The sequence below is a fragment of the Mustelus asterias genome, chromosome 25, assembly GCF_964213995.1.
Source record: "Mustelus asterias chromosome 25, sMusAst1.hap1.1, whole genome shotgun sequence".
Taxonomy (NCBI): domain Eukaryota; kingdom Metazoa; phylum Chordata; class Chondrichthyes; order Carcharhiniformes; family Triakidae; genus Mustelus; species Mustelus asterias.
The window spans coordinates 31970982-31987336 of record NC_135825.1 but is presented as its reverse complement, the minus strand read 5'-3'; the positions used below and the strand labels follow the sequence as shown (position 1 = coordinate 31987336).

The following is a 16355-nucleotide window of genomic DNA, read 5'->3' as shown; positions in this document are numbered from 1 at the left end:
TCTCCAAAACCTCTTCACCTCTTTGCCACTCTTGCCTCTTTTCATCCGCTCCTTAAAATCTCCCATTTTGTCCATGCTTTTGGTCAGCTTTCCTAACATCGTTATATTTGGCTCAGTTTTGTTTGTTAACACTGCTGCGATGTACCTTGGGATAATTCACTGCGCTAAAAATTGCTACACAAGAACAAACTGTTGTTGCTATAGATAATTTACTGGACAAGAAATTCCAAAGAGGCTTTTTCCCAGGGTGGAAGAGTCAACTACAAGAGGGCACTGGTTTAAGGTGAGAGGTGTTAAGTTTAGGGGAGATATGCGGGGAAATCTTTTCACACAGAAGGTGGTGGGTGCCTGGAACGCACTGCCAGTAGAGGTGATGGAAGCAGGCACATTAGCAACTTTCAAGGGGTACCTTGATAGACACATGAATGGGGAGCAAACAGAGGGATAGAAAGCATGTATTGGCACAGGCCTGGTGGGCCGAAGGTCCTGTTCATGCGCTGTATTGTTCTTCGTTAAGTTGCGTGAACACAGCTTGGGTAGGATTTTCCATGCAATCTGCCTTATGTTTCGCGGTGGCAGAAGCGGCCTGGCATTGGCCGGCAGCAGGATCTTCTAGTTCTGCTGCTGTCAATAGAGTTTCCCATTGAATGCACCCCTCATCGCCTGGAAACCCATAGTGGGGTTGCTCCGTCGGCGGGATGGAAAACCCCATAAGCGTGAACGGTCGGCGAGTTCTGGCCACTGATTTTAATTTGAAGCAGTTTTTAATATGTTCACATAGTGTTGCTTCTAATGGCATTATGGAGACTGACATTGATATCTTTGGAGTAGGCACTACCACTGATCAGTACTCTGGGCCATGTAGCATCCTTCATTGATATCATCAAGGAATAGTACGTAGATCATGGCCCTCGGGGACTCAATAGAAGTAGCGCCACATGAACAAATCTCTTCCCCTGAATAGCTCAAAGAACTATTTGCCTTGCATCTATATACCTTACATCTAATAGACATTAGAGGCGCTTGATAATATTTTAGGCTATGGAAGTATCTGGAATACATTCGCATTTAGAGGGCTAGTTAGCCCTTTCAGCAAGATAGCAAGCATATTGTTTAGAATGACATCAACAGTGCAGGTTTGATTGCTGTTCCAGCTGTGGTAGACTTGGGATCACCCTCACCCTTTCCCCTGAGAGTGGAAGACAAGCTAGCACTGCCAGGATGAAGTATCAGCAGATGATGTGCCAAGAGCCTGCCTTCAGACAGAGAACACGTGACTGTCTCATTTCCCAGTGAGCCTTCAGAAAATTAAAACACCCAATTCTCCTGGGTTTTATCAGCAATATTGGCCACAATTCTCCCAAAAGTGCTGAATTGGTGGGAAAATTGTTCTAAATCCCGACTGTTTTGTCAGTTCAGCTTCTCACCTGAATCTCCGCACTCTGTGCACTGCAGAGGTCCCAGCCATGAATCTCATTAAAAACCCAGGGGGGGCGGGGCCTATTCGCGCCGGAGTTTGACAGTTCTGGAACTTTGCGCATGCACAGACCTGTCAGACTCCCCGTTTGCTGGCCAGCCCGGGACCACCGCAGTGCTGCCCCTCCAGCCCCCCCCCCCCCCCAACCTGATCGCAGCCCCTGACCCCCCGCCTCCCGTCCCGGAGTGTCCCGATGCACATCCTCCCTCCCATCCCTGCAGTGGCGATCCCACCACCTCCTCACTCCAGCAGACCCCCCCTCCCGACCCCTCCTGGGGTCAGACCCCCCCCCACCAAGAGGCAGGCCCCCCCTCCCCCGGCAGACCACCCTCTCACCCCACCCCAATCACTGCCCTCCCTCCATCCCTCCGGTCTGCAGAGTGGCAGCAGGACCCTCATACCCACTGTTCGCCCTCTAGGCCTCACCCACAATAGGCCCCCCACCCCTTGGCACTGCCCGATGCCCGGTGGGCAGTGCTAAGGTGCACACATGGGCACTTTACCCCTTAGACAGTGCCAGGGGGCACAGGCTGGCACTGCCAGGGTGCTCATGCCCAGGGGGCACCACCCTCCCACCGCCCAACCCCCTGGGGGACAGAAAAGTTGCGGATCACGAAGGGAGAATCGCGCCCATTATTTCTTGTCCCAACCAACAAATAAATTCTGTGACTTAAAACAGTCAGCAAAATAATGCCAAGAATGACAGGCTTCTGGTTATGAAGAAAGACTTGAAAAACTGGCCATTTTCACAGGAACAGAGATGAAGTAGGAATCTATAAGGAATTTCAAACGGTGTTGAGACAAAACTGTACAGAGTGAGCAATTGCTTTCACTGATTGGCCAGTCAGTGCCAAGGAGGCATGGGCTTGTCACTAGAGGAATTAAGGAAGAAGTGAAAATAACTTTTGTTTTAGAACCATAGAATCATAGAACCATAGAATCCACATGTTAATTTCAGCATATCATCTGGTTTTTGAGGTAGCTGTTACTGTGGGCGTGATTCACCGCAGGTATAAATTCCGTTAAATCTCCTGTGAGGGCCATAATTGGACTTGTGGCCTGATATCAGTTTGACATCTTCTCCGCCTCCCCAGTGGCGCAATCAGACTTCCATGAATTTGAATGCACCATCATATTATTAAACAGCTTAACACCGTTGCTTCTAGGGGTGTAAGATGTTCCCGATGGCTGCTTTTCAAAAACAGAAACCAGTCATGATGGCCATGCTGGGGGCGCGGAGGTGATCATAGCCCCCTGGTGGTAAGGGACATGTTGGCAATGCCAGGGGTGGACCCTCAGTGGTGCACCATTGGGGGGCGGGCGGTTCCTTTTTTATCCCTTTACATATGGGGGGGGTGCAAGGGATGACGGGGCGGGGGTCTAGTGTCTCAATTGGGGCTGGGGGGGAAACAGAGACTGTGAGAGGAGGGTGCCGCGATGCCAGCAGAGGAGGGGAGGGAGGCATGCGTGATGTGGGCAGGGAGTGGGGGTTGCCCTTCTGTGAGCAAGTGTTGGGAATGATCACCATGTTCAGAAGAGTCCCGGATGTTCTGGAGTAGGGGGGGCCTTTCAATTTACTTTGAGATCGGGTGCTCTTTAAAAAGAGTGTCCTGATCTCAGAATCCTAGCGAGTTTAGGCATCAACACCCAAGATGGCTGTGTCATCCTCGCCAGCACGTTGAAATTGCACACAGTGCTCTTTGATCAGGTGGCAAAAAGGCAGCTGTGTAACCAGCGAGTTTCACATTGCTTTTCTCACCTGATCCAGCAACTTAGGGAAAGTTTTGCCCAGTATTTGAAGAGAAATTGGAAATGTATTTGAAAAGGAGGAACAGGAGTAGAGAGAAAGGGCAGAGATTAAAATTGTAAAAGTTACTGTTAGCATGATAAACCATGTAAAGTTGAGGTTAAAATCAAATCAGCCATGATCTTAATTAATGGCGGAGCAGGCATGAGGGGCCAGTAGTCTACTCCTGTTCCTTTTTCATATTTTTGTAAGTTCTGTGAAGTTAATTTCATCATTGTAAAGAATGAAATACTTGCAAAAACAAAGCTTAACAATAAACCTGCACATCCCATGTTCGAATACCTAAAAATTACTATTGTCATTCCATGTCTTCCCTTTCTCACAGTACGAGACATTGCTTTCTTCTCTTTTCCTACATTTCCATTGTTTGATTTGTTTCTCATTATAATACGTTTTGGATAATTATGCCTATATCGTTACTGGCCCTCAGTGTCCTTACCGACACTTAGACCTGAGTATTTTGGATGGTGGGGTTTCCTTTCTCACCATTTGAAGAGTTGGCAGGGATCCTCCGCCCATCCCCCCCACCCCCCCCCCCCCCCCGCCCCCCGCTGATTCTTGACCACCCTGCAGCCATTTTACGCTCGAATGAATGCCAATTGGCTGCAGGTGGGATTGCCGTCCCTCACTCGGTTGGAAGTTCCACCCTCGAGAGCTGCCAGCTAATCTGATCAGAAGAGGAAATTCCAGAAGATGCCTGAGCCTAAGTCCTGGGACTGAACGACCAGGTAGGTTTCTGGACCTCCACAATGGGGGCAGGGGTGGGAGGGAGGTTGGAAAGGTCTTGTGGTGAGGAAAGCAGGGTGTCAGGGAGAGGCCAGTGGATCTTAAGCGAGTGGGGCACCCAAAGTCAGAAGGGGTCTTCTGATGGAGGCCCCCCACTCACCCTCCCTCCCGAGTCCTGAGGCCATTCATTTTTGGGACTGCCCCAAACCAGGTAAGTCCTGCCTCCAGGCTAAAACTTGAGGCTAGGTGGGAAATGGCCCTTAACAATTCCCTCCCTTCTGTTTTATGTTCCCTTCTTGCCTGAAGCCCAACAGTGGGAGAACGTAACATTCAGGTCTAAGTGTCCTACTGTACATCAAACATGCATGTCAGTACCTTGCAAATATTTAGGACCACACCCAAGTTCTCACTCCACACTCCTCAGGCTACATAACTAAACAGGCTTATAACATGACAGCAGTAATTGCAGTCCAGACAGGCAGAACCTGATCACATTCCTTGACTCCTGACTGGAATTTTAACTGCCTGTTTAGGTGGGTGATCTGTGTGTGACAGCCAAAAGTTAAACATTTAAATATTTGATCAGCAGGGCGTTGAGAATGTCTACTCTCCTCGAAAAAAAAACAATGATGCAAATCAGGTATGACCTCAAACTGGATTTGTGCTCCATGTAATTTCAGCTGAAGCAGTGGGTGTGTGCATCCTTCAGGGAATGTTATTCACGGCACGGTGGCACAGTGGTTAGCACTGCTGTCTCACAGCACCAGAGGCCTGGGTTTGATTCCCGGCTTGGGTCACGGGCAGAGTCTGCGCGTTCTCCCCGAATAGGCATGGGTTTCCTCTGGGAGCTCCAGTTTCCTCCCACAGTGCGAAAGACGTGCTGGTTAGGTGCATTGGCCATGCTAAATTCTCCCTCAGTGTACCCGAACAGGCGCCAGAGCGTGGTGACTAAGAGAGTTCCACAGTAACTTCGTTGCAGTGTTAATGTCAGCCTACTTGTGACGCTAATAAATAAACTTTAAAAAAACTTCACTCCAGTCGTGTCAGGCCCTGACTTCATAGATTTATACTGTCGGTTTACTGTCGTCACGAAGCTGAACGCGCTTTTCACCAACCCCAGAGGTAGAGTGTAAATATACTCTCCGGTGCTATAGCAAAGCTGAACTCAAGTGATTCATCTTGATTCTCGCTAGCTTCTAAATTATTTGCAACAGAATTCCACTGATTCAACATCCTACCAATGGCTGATGAGACTTTCTTTTTGAGGGTTCTTAGATATCGTTGGCAGCCATCTAAAACCTCCTCAATAAATCCCATGGAGAAAATTACAACACTTGTTAGTCATGATGGAAAATATAAACATGACGTGATCATTCGTTAATGGCTTTCCCCCACCTTCCCACTTCACCCTCCCCACTCCATCTTACCTTCATACTAAAGAAAGGTCTCGCCTATGAGTTTCCATATCCTCTGACTCACTCTGAGCAACACAACAGGAAATTCAGTCTTTACACAATGATATTAGTATCAAATGTGTCAGTTCATTTTGAGTGACTGCAGTTCTACAGTGGAGATTTTGATTACTAATCCCTCCTATACTGTGTTACATATGTTACCATAAATGTGTTAAGAAAACTCACCTTACTTTCTTCTAGCAATTAGGAATTACTCAATTTACTCAATAGTGCAATTGGTTTAAACTGGGCGAGATAGATAGTTTGAAGTGGGTCAGAAGTGGACTAAATGTTAGCACCTATAAGCATTCATTGTATTTAATAGAAATCCTTTCTGGTTTATCAATGTATATGGAAAAAAGGATACAGATTGCCTTGATGTCCCTTCTGGTATTTAAACTGAAGATTAGAGAAGTTGCAAGGGTATATTTTATATAAATGGCTTCTCTGTGGATCGCCACCTTGATATGGTGGAGAGACTTGTGAGCTCTGATGATGCCTTGAGTCATACTATTGGGACCCCTTGTTCCTGTTGGGCCACCCATTTTGGCAAGGTGGATGGGAAGGGCCAAACAAAGTGCAGTCCTGAAAGTCCTCAAAGCAGAATCGGTGAAGGAAGATTATGGGTGGTATTTTACGACCTCGCTTGTAAAATCCCACCTGAGGCCAACGGAGAATTCCGTTCTACGAGCCTCGCCCACCCCGATTTCGGGGTGGGCGAGGCGGTAAAACTCCGGCCATGAGTCTGAGCCGCTGCAGGGAGAAGATGGTTGAAGCAGCAAGGTGGTCCTGGACATGGTAATTTGACACATCAATGAAATCTGATCACCAATCTGTCTAAATTGCGTGGACAATGATGGTACCCCAAGTCCCCAGGTTATACAGAGTCACGTGCAGGCTTCTATCAGGATCCATTTGCAAAGTTCTGTGGTGGTGGAGCATTGGCCACACGGATAGGGCTGTGAAACTGGGAGTCTCTAGTCAAAACTGTGCATACAAGCGTCGGATACATGAAGGTCACCTGTGTGGGACAGACGTGTCTTTGGACAGCAGCATCTGTGACTGAGCAATACGCTTCAGGATAGCCTCTGTTCACCTCAAATGCAATGGCGGTTAGTAAAGGGGGCCTAAATATAGGCAGTCTCACTTTCTCCAGATTGGTGAACGACACCCTGTGGAATCATCATCTTTCTGGTTAAATTTTACAACTGGAATGTTAGACGCGTGTGGAGAATCTCAAGAGTGAAAGTCCAGAAAGAACTGCAGTCACATCACGTGAGATATCAAGACTCTAAATTGAAATCGCTGCCCTCAATGAGATCTGGCTTCCTGGGGAGGGGCAGCTGAATGGAGAAGCAGGGAGATACACCTTCCAATGGGAAGCGAGGGCTGACAGTGAGCCTTGTATCACAGGGTTGGTTCTGCCATCCAGAATAGGGTGTTTGATGTAATGTAAAAACTCCCCAGTTGTCTAAATGAAAGACTCATGACATCTCACCTACAGTTCAGTCATAACCAATTTGCTGCCGCCATCAGTGCTTATGCCCCAAACTTTGACTCTGGCAAAGACGTAAAAGAAAAGTTATTTTTGGCATTGATGAAGTCCTCAGTGCCATCCCAAAAGAAGAAATGGTCATCCTTCTGTGGTATTTTACTGCCAGGTTTAGCCATCACTCCAATGTCTGGAGTGAAACCACTGGGAGAAACGGGGTGGAAAAAGTCAACACAAATGGTGTCTGCCTGCTGACAAAGTGTGCTCAGTATGGCCCCATTATAACAAACACACTCTTCTGACAGAAGGGCTAATACACAGGGAGGCATCCTAGATCAAAACATTGGCTCCTCCTGGATATGTCGTTGTTTGGATCAAAGATCTAAGTGATATCTGTATCGCTCGATCCATGCAGAGGACTGATATCAGCGAGACAGACCACTGACTTGTTTGGTCAATGGTGAACATCCACATAGCACCAAGACATCGCAAGGCCCAAACATCCAGCGGAAGAAGATCAATGTCTCAGCCCTGAAGCAGCCCAACCAGATAGGAATTCCAAGTGCAGCTCATGACAAATCTGGAAAATCTTCACGCATTTCATTTATTTCCAGAAGAGTGGGATCAAATGAAGTCAGCTGTGTCCAGGCCATTGGATTTGAGCATCGACATTACCAGGATTAATTTGACAAAAATGATATTCCAATGTGTGACATCCTGGAACAAAAACAAGTAGCTTTCCTTTCAGAACAACCTGAAGTCGCAGGTCAAGAAGACAACATTTGAACAGCTTAAGGCTGTTGCACAAAGACAAGGAGAAGGTGGTGGGAAGAGAAAGCCCAAGAGATCAAACAATGTGCTGATCATCATGGCATGCTAAGCTTATTGGAAACCAGCAGGATCATCTGTAGACTAAGGTCCTACATAGACAAAGTTTGTTTCACTCACAGGAGTGTGTATTCTCTTCGTAAGGATGACAAAGCCATCTGGCAATATTGAAAATAACAATTTCAACAACTCCTCAATCGTGAATCCACACTGGCAGCTAATACTCACCCTGTTATTCCCCCAATATCCTCTGGTAGAATCCACCATTGATGGGAGGGCTGCAACACGAATCAAACAGATGAAAAACAACAAAGCCCATGGCTTTCCAGCTGGGATAGAGTATTTTTGCTCAAATCAAGGCTCCACACACTCATCCTACTGATGTGAGAGCAAAACTAGCTCCGCCACCACTCCCCGCCACCACTACCATTAACCTCTCCACCCCCACACAACTTTCAGAATGCGACAATTGTAACTGCAAGAAGGGCAATAAATCATGCTGTGGAAACTACAAAGACATTTTACTCTTCTTGATAGCAGTGAAAATCCTGACACACGTTTTCCTGAATTGCCTAATCCTGTGGCTGAGGGAATGCTCTCAGAGACACAGTGTGGCTTTAGCCCTTCCGGAGAAACCTCTGACATGATCTATGCTGCCAGACAAATCCTCGTATAACATCGAGAGCAGCACCAGAAACACTTCATTGCATTCATCGACCTGACCAAAGCATTTGACTGAGTAAATCGCAAGTCTCTATGGATTGTACTCAAAAGATTTGGATGTACAAAATCCTTTGCCACAACTCTGCAATTGCTTCATGATGGTATGACTGAAACTGCCGCGAGGAGAGATCTGAAACAAATCTAGACTGAGGTGAAGCAAAGCTGTGTGATAGCCCCGTACATTTTACAATTTACTTCACATCGGTTATTCACCCCTTCAAAGATCAACTGCCCTTTGGCATTAGCATTAAATACTGTCCAGATGGAAATCTCTTGAACCTCGGTTGCTTCTGTGCCAAAACTAAACAGACTACCATAAGAATATATTAAGAAGTCTCACAACACCAGGTTAAAGTCCAACAGGTTTATTTGGTGTCACAAGCTTTCGGAGCACTGCTCCTTCATCAGGTGAGTGGAGAGGTGGATTCACAAACATGGCATATATAGATAGAGACTCAATTGCAAGATAATGGTTGGAATGCGAGCCATTGCAGGTAATCAACTCTCTACAGGTACAAACAATACGTGTGGAGAGAGGGATAATCTCAGGCTAAAGAGGTGTGAATTGTCTCAAACCAGGACTGTTAGTAGGATTTTGCAAGCCCAGGCCAGCGCCCAGTGCCCAGCAACACCTTAAGAATACACAATCTACAGTTTGCCGATGACTACAGCTTTGTTGCTCGCTCTCCACCAGATTCGCAAGACACTGTCGGTCTCTTCAATTCTGCACACAAACAATTCAACCTGTCCTTGAATGTTGCCAAAACAAAACTCATATTAACCCACACCCAATCGGGCAATATTCCACTTTCCATGTATGTCAAAGGAGAGACTCTGGAATATGTTAAGCACTTCCCATCCCTTGGCAGCCACCTCTCTCAAAAAGTCATAATTGACGGAAAAAAATCCAACCTCAGATCAGCGGGGGAAGAGGTTTGGGGGTGAGCTACGAGCCTGGGAGGGGAGGTAGAGCCCCCATGGGGTGGGTGATAACCCATGGGTTGAGGAGTTCCTGTCTGGGGATAGGGGGAGTCCCAGTTGGTGGGTGGTTTGGAGGGATGGAGGGTGACCAAAAGACCATAAGACAGTGGAGCAGAATTGGGCCACTCGGCCCATCGAGTCTGCTCTGCCATTTAATCATGGCTGATATTTTTCTCATCCCCATTCTCCTGTCTTTTCCCCATAACCCCTGATCCCCTTACTAATCAAGAACCTATCTATCTCTGTCTTAAAGACACTCAATGATCTGGCCTCCACAGCCTTCTGTGGCAAAGAGTTCCACAGATTCACCACTCTCTGGCTGAGGAAATTCCTCCTCATCTCTGTTTTAAAGGATCATCCCTTCAACCTGAGGTTGTGCCCTCTGGTTCTAGTTTTTCCTACTAGTGGAAACATCCTCACCACGACCTCTCTATCCAAACCTCGCAGTATCCTGTAAGTTTCGATAAGATCCCCCTCATCCTTCTCAACTCCAAAGAGTACAGACCCAGAGTCCTCAACCATTCCTCATACGACAAGCTCTTCATTCTAGGGATCATTCTTGTGAACCTCCTCTGGACCCTTTCCAAGGCCAGCACATCCTTCCTTAGATACGGGGCCCAAAACTGCTCACAATACTCCAAATGGGGTCTGTGGTGTCGGGCGGGTGGGGGATGGTGGTGGTCAGGGAGACCCATGGGGAGACTTGGGGGAAGCACCTGGAGTTCAGGGGTATAAGGATACTCCTGTAGAGGGGGTTTGGTATAGATCTGTGCAATAGCTCCCCAGACATTTGAAAATGTTTTAGTTCTAACCTTTTGTAGATAATTATTGATGTAACCCAGTCAAAACCGAAATTTGCAATTTAAATCACATTTTCAGACATTTGCTCTGGTTCTCAGGCAAGTTTGTACTTCCGAAATTGCCGTGTAAACCTTCCTTCAGAGCATCACAAAGGAATTCCCCAGTGCATCACTCATGTACAGAGCAGTTATTGCCACCACACTGCTGCATTGCAGTGAATCCTGCACTGTGTATCAGTGACACATTCGAGTGCTAGGGAAATTCAATCGGCGATGCCTCTGTCATGCATTCTGGATTTAAAAGGACTGTTGAACAAACTCTAGTGTCCTTCTTGAAGCCACAAGCATTCAGGCAAATATCCTGCAAAATCAACTTTGATGGACTGGATACTCTGCCCGGATGGTCAAAAGCCCATCAGCCCCACCAGATCTTGTATTCTCAACTCTCAAATAGTCCATATTCTGGAGGAAGGCAAAGAAAATGCTTCAAGTTCACTCAAACTCTTCTTGACACACGGCAGCAGTAACAGTATTGACTTGGAGGAGCTTGCTATCACTTGCACAGAATGGTTACAACTTGTTCACCCAGCTGCATTACGCTTCGAGTCCAGTGTCTTAACCAGGAAGCAGCAGCACAGGGGGAAAGAAAATGAATCAAATCCTGCACTCTGGATCCTGCAACATCATAGCACCCCTACACCAGGTTCCTAAAGATCCGTGTATCAAGAATGATCCTGTTCAGTCACATGAAGACATATGGGAGAGGCTAGTGACCCTTGAACTGAGGGACTGCTGATAATGAGAGTGTGGAAATAGGCCAGCATGGTGGCACAGTGGTTAGCACTGCTGCCTAACAGCGCCAGGGACCCGGGTTCGATTCCGACCTTGGGTGGCTGTCGGTCTGGAGTTCGCACATTCTCCCCATGTCTATGTGGGTTTCCTCCTGGTGCTCTGGTTTCCTCCCACAGTCCAAAGATGTGCAGGTTAGGTGGATTGGCCATGCTAAATTGCCCCTTGGTGTCCCAAGATGTGTAGGTTAGTGGGGTAAATGCATGGGGTAATGGGAATAGGGCGATGAGTGGACTGGGTTAAGATGCTCTGCCGGAGGGTCAGTGCAGGCCCGATGGGGCGAACAGCCTCCTCCTGCACTGTAGGGATTCTATGATGTCTGAACATTTCAAACTCAAACTTGTAACATTTAACCATGATGATTGCTGGAATTCTACTGCCCCGCCCGCCCAAGGCTTGCAAGATCCGCCCGAGGCCAATGGAGAAAACCGTTCTGTGAGCCTCGCCCGCCCTAGAATCGGGGCGAGCAAGGCGATAAAATTCCAGCAAATGTGTCTAGAATCACCCAATTCTAAAAGGCTGAATAACAGTAAAATTGAAGATTAATTTTCAAAAGGTTAAAAGCAGTTGAGAAATATAATTCTAATAAAGGATCACTTTTTAAAAAGTATATGTATGTTCTTTATGTTTGAACAAATAAGAAGCTGGTATAGGCCTGCCACATTATCCATCACTTTTGTCTTTTATGTGGCATGATAAGATGAACCAAATTTACCTCTGAATTTTTTGGGGGGAATTTCCAGGTCTCCGGCTCCAGGCTCTACCACACATCTGTCGTCAACCAATCTGCAAAAACAAATAGATATTTCTCACCATGCAATAAAAGCTGTTTCTTCTGGATAAGATCTATATGAGAAGTTAATCGAGCTCGCAGCTCAGGTTCTTTAGTATTCTGAAGCCAAGATAAAGAATCACTAAAACAAACAATTCCACAGGTCGCTACCAAGGGCCTTACACAATCCAGAAGTTGGGCAGTTGCCCGAACCTGACAGTATGGAACTGAAATTCAATCATCGAAAAATAATTTTAAAAGTAGTTCCCAAAGCAAAATGGAATAGCAACACAATTACACCAAATCAGGACTTACATCAAAATTGCTGAAATTCACATCATGAAATTAATGGCTAAATTAAAACGTCATTTTTTTTTAAAAGGCAGCTCACTCTGGAATAGATACATTGTAGCAGCATTCTCCAAAGCTACTGAATTCAACATTCCAGCGTTGTTCCAACCAAAAACACCCAAATAAAACAACAACATCCCTCTCAACAAACTGCCTATCCCTGTTGCATTGTTTTACTTGTTGAAAGCATTATATGAATGCAAGTTGTTGTTGTTAGCAGTATCCAAGATAGAATCATAGAATCCCTGCAGTATGGAAGCAGGCCATTTGGCCCATCGTGTCTGCACCAACTCTCCAACAAAGCATCCTACCCAGGGCCAACCCCCACCCCCTATGAGGTGACAGGTGCCTATCCATTGAGGGGCTACGACGGTGCCTATCCATGGGGGTCTATGCAGGAGGAGGTCATGCAGGGGTGGATCGCGAAGGGGGTCATGGGGACAGTGCAGCATAGTGGGGGGGCATGGCAGGAGTCCACTGGGGACCCAGCAGGGGGACCCTGATGCCGGTGACCCAATTCGCTGTGGAGGGAGAACATGCCCATCATGAAGAGGTTGAGGGTGGGTGGGAGGGGGAGGAGTTTGGGGAGGGGTCAGCTGTCCCTAGAGGGTGGGAGAAGGTCTCCCATTTCACCGGCAGAAGATTGGGGCATCCTAGCAAAATGGCACTCTGAAGCCGGTTCCATCGGCATGTTAGGCTCTGTGCCCTCTGTATTGGCGCCAAGCTCCCAGCTGTCCAAAAAAGTGACTGAGTATCGAAAGATTGCGATCTAGAATGCATGTAAAAGACCGGCATGGAGGACTCCCGGTTTCTCGCTATTATGACACTTTGGCCCTGATTTTACCGGCATAGCTGCCCAAGGCTCATAAGATCGCGCCCGAAGCCAACGGGGAATGCCGTTCTGCAAGCCTCACCCACCCCTATTTCGGGGCAGCCATGCCGGTTAGATCAGGGCCTTTGAATCTTTTTGGGAAAATTCAGTCCTCAGTCTCATCAATACCCTGTGTAACTGAAGCAAAACCTCTCTGTTTTTATTTTCCATTCCCTTACAATAAATGGCAACATTCCATTTGTCATCCTAATAATTTGCAGTACCTGCATACTAACTTCTTATGATTCATGTACCAGCACACCCAGATCCCTCTGTACCCCAGAGCTCTGCAATCTCCCTCAATCTGAATAGTACACCACTTTCTATTCTTCTTGCCAGAGTGGACAAGTTCACAATTTCTCACATTGTACTCCATCTGCCAAATTTTTGCCCATTAACTTAACCTACCTAAGTCCTTTTGCAGACATCAACCAATTTATTGGAGTTACTTGTGCTGTGGATAAAGGGGAAACAACGGATGTACTATACTTAGATTTCCAGAAGGCATTTGGTGAAGTGCCACATCAAAAGGATATTGCAGAAAATAAAGGTTTGTAGTGTGGAGGATAACATATTAGCATGGATTGAAGATTAGTTAACTAACAGGAAACAGAGTTGGCATAAATGGATCTTTTGGCTCGTATGCAGGTACAGCAAATCATTAGGAAAGCTAATAGAATATTATTGTTTTTCCTGAGGGGAATTGATGGCCAAAGTAGGGACCTTATGCTTCATTTGTCCAGAATATTAGCGAGATCATATCTGGAGCATTGTGGACAGTATTGGTCTCCTTATCTAAGGAAAGATGTAAATGCATTAAAAATAGTTCACTGAAGGTTCACTCGACTATTACCAGGAATGGGTGGGTTGTCTTGTGAGGAAAAGTTGGAGAGGTTAGGTTTGTACCCATTAGAATTTAGAAGAGTAAGAGGTGACTTGATCACTATTTTTAAGACCCTAAGGATCTTGACAGGATGGATGTGGAGAGGATATTTCTCTTGTCAGAGAATCTAGAACGAGGGGTCACTGTTTAAAAATAGAGGGTCGCTCATTTAAGACAGAGGTAGGAGAATTATTATCACTCAAATGAGTCTCTGGGACTCTCTTCCTCAAAAGGCAGTGGAAGCAGAGGCTTTAAATATTATTAAGGCAGAACTAGATAGATCCTTGATTAACATGTGGATGAAAGGTTATCAGGCGGGAATATGGAGTTGAGGTTACAATCAGATCAGCCATGATCTTATTGAATGGTGGAGCAGGCTCGAGGGACCATGTGACCTACTCCTGCTCCTAATTCGTATGTTCGTAATGTAAAATGTTAAAATCTGTTGGTGGACCACAAGCTAATGTAGGTTAATGAGCACTGCAGTATGAGTGTGCAGCTCTTAGTGTGGGTTAGGACACACAATTATTTATTGTGTATTTAACAATCGAGGCAGCAATAACCAAACAATCACGACAATAACCAACAAACCATAGAAATGTCAATTAGAGGATAAGACCACAAAGCCTTTAGGCATAAAATGTGGACATACTCAATCCTCTGTAGTCTCAAATTCTTCACCGCTCTCCTTCACAAAAGACTGTGAGATACATTGATGTTGGATAATTGACAGTTTTCCACTGTAGTTAATAGATTCTTAACTTACAAGTCCCTAATAGCGAAAGAGTGTGTTATATGGGATTTGTATGCAGCCTCCTAGGAGGGTAAAATGGACTTATCTAGCTTTCAATTAATCCCTTTCTTGAATCAAGAATTCCAATTGCAAACCTAGAAAAAAATCAGGCTGGTCATAAGCAAAGAGAAATTGCCTTCTCTCAAACTCTGGGTGGAATTCTCCAGCCCTTCCCACCGACAGGTTCTTCCAGTCTCACCAAAGCTGATCCCTGCTACATATTCCCAACGGCAGCGCAGATGAGGAATGTAAATCGCCATCGACTTCAGTGAGGTTGGAAGATCCCACCAGCAACCAATGGCGAGCCCCCTCCACTCGGGGAAAACCATCCTGGGGTCAAACTATTTAGAATTTTGGTTCAGTAAGATTGAGACATTAATTTTCAGTCAGATCGACCTTTTCTTCTATTCGTTCATGGGATGTGGGCGTCACTGGCTGTGTCAGCATTTATTGTCCATCCATGAGGGTATTAAGAGTCAACCACACTGCTGTGGATCTGGAGTCACATGTAGACCACATCAGATTTCCTTCCCTAAAGGACACTAGTGAATCAGTTGGGTTTTTATGACAGTCAACAATGGTTTTGTGGTCATCATTAGACTTTTAATTCCAGATTTTTATTGAATTCAAATTTCACCATCTGCCGTGGTGAGATTTGAACCCAGGTCCTCAGTGCATTACCATGGGTCTCTCGATTACTAATCCAGCAACAATACCACTACGCCACTGCCTCCCCACGCCACTGCCTCCCCTAATTGTAAAGCAATAATTATCATTGTTTATGTCTATTAAGTATCAGTGCTAAGTCCACTAAAAAATCTGTGTGACAAGCAGCCCGGTATCAAAGTTGTATTTGTGAAGTTCCTTTCATGCAAAAAAAATGGGAGCACTTCATAAATATCAATGAAGAAGAGGTACTCTAAAGGAAAGAAGATGGTCATAAGAAAGGTGAGGAGGTTTGCTCAAAAGGAAAAGTTCTAAGGAATCTTAAAAGAGAATTGGAGGCAGAGGGCTTTAAAAGAAAGGTTTGCATTTATCTAGTGCTTTTTACCACCACTGGGCATCTCAAAGTACTTTACAACCAATAAAGTACTTGTTTTGAAGTATAGCCAGAGTTGTAATGCAGGAAACATGACAGCCAAAATGCACACTGCACACTCCCCCAAACAGGAGTTCTCTGTGATGTGGATTGCACATTGGCCAGACTGGCACAGGATCATTTACATTCACCCAAGCAAGCAGACAGAGACTCAGATAATGGACTGGAATTTTACTGGCCCGCCCAAAATGGGCATCAGAGCAGGTGAGGGGCAGAGCATGAGAAGGTCCGTTGACCTCAGGTGGGATTTTATGATTTTGGGATGAGCGAGGCCGTAAAATCCCGCCCAATGTCTCACTCAAAAGTCAGCACCACTAACAATGCAGCACTCCCTCGTTACTGCACGGGAGTGTCAGCCTTAATTATTGTACTCAAGCACTGGAGCGGAACTTGAAGCTGATCCCAGTGACTCAGAGACACCGATGACACTGGAAGGAGTTTTCTGAAAG

At 46.0% G+C, this 16355-nt stretch overlaps 1 protein-coding gene across 1 annotated transcript in view; it reads right to left on the bottom strand.

Moving 5' to 3' along the window:
• The window catches only part of itpr3 (inositol 1,4,5-trisphosphate receptor, type 3), a 301852-nt gene that overhangs the window by 269992 nt on the left and 15505 nt on the right, over window positions 1-16355 (bottom strand). The window contains exon 2 of the mRNA XM_078242319.1: window positions 11853-11923. Within this exon, the coding sequence (XP_078098445.1) occupies window positions 11853-11923 (71 nt within the window). The remainder of the gene's footprint in view (window positions 1-11852; window positions 11924-16355) is intronic.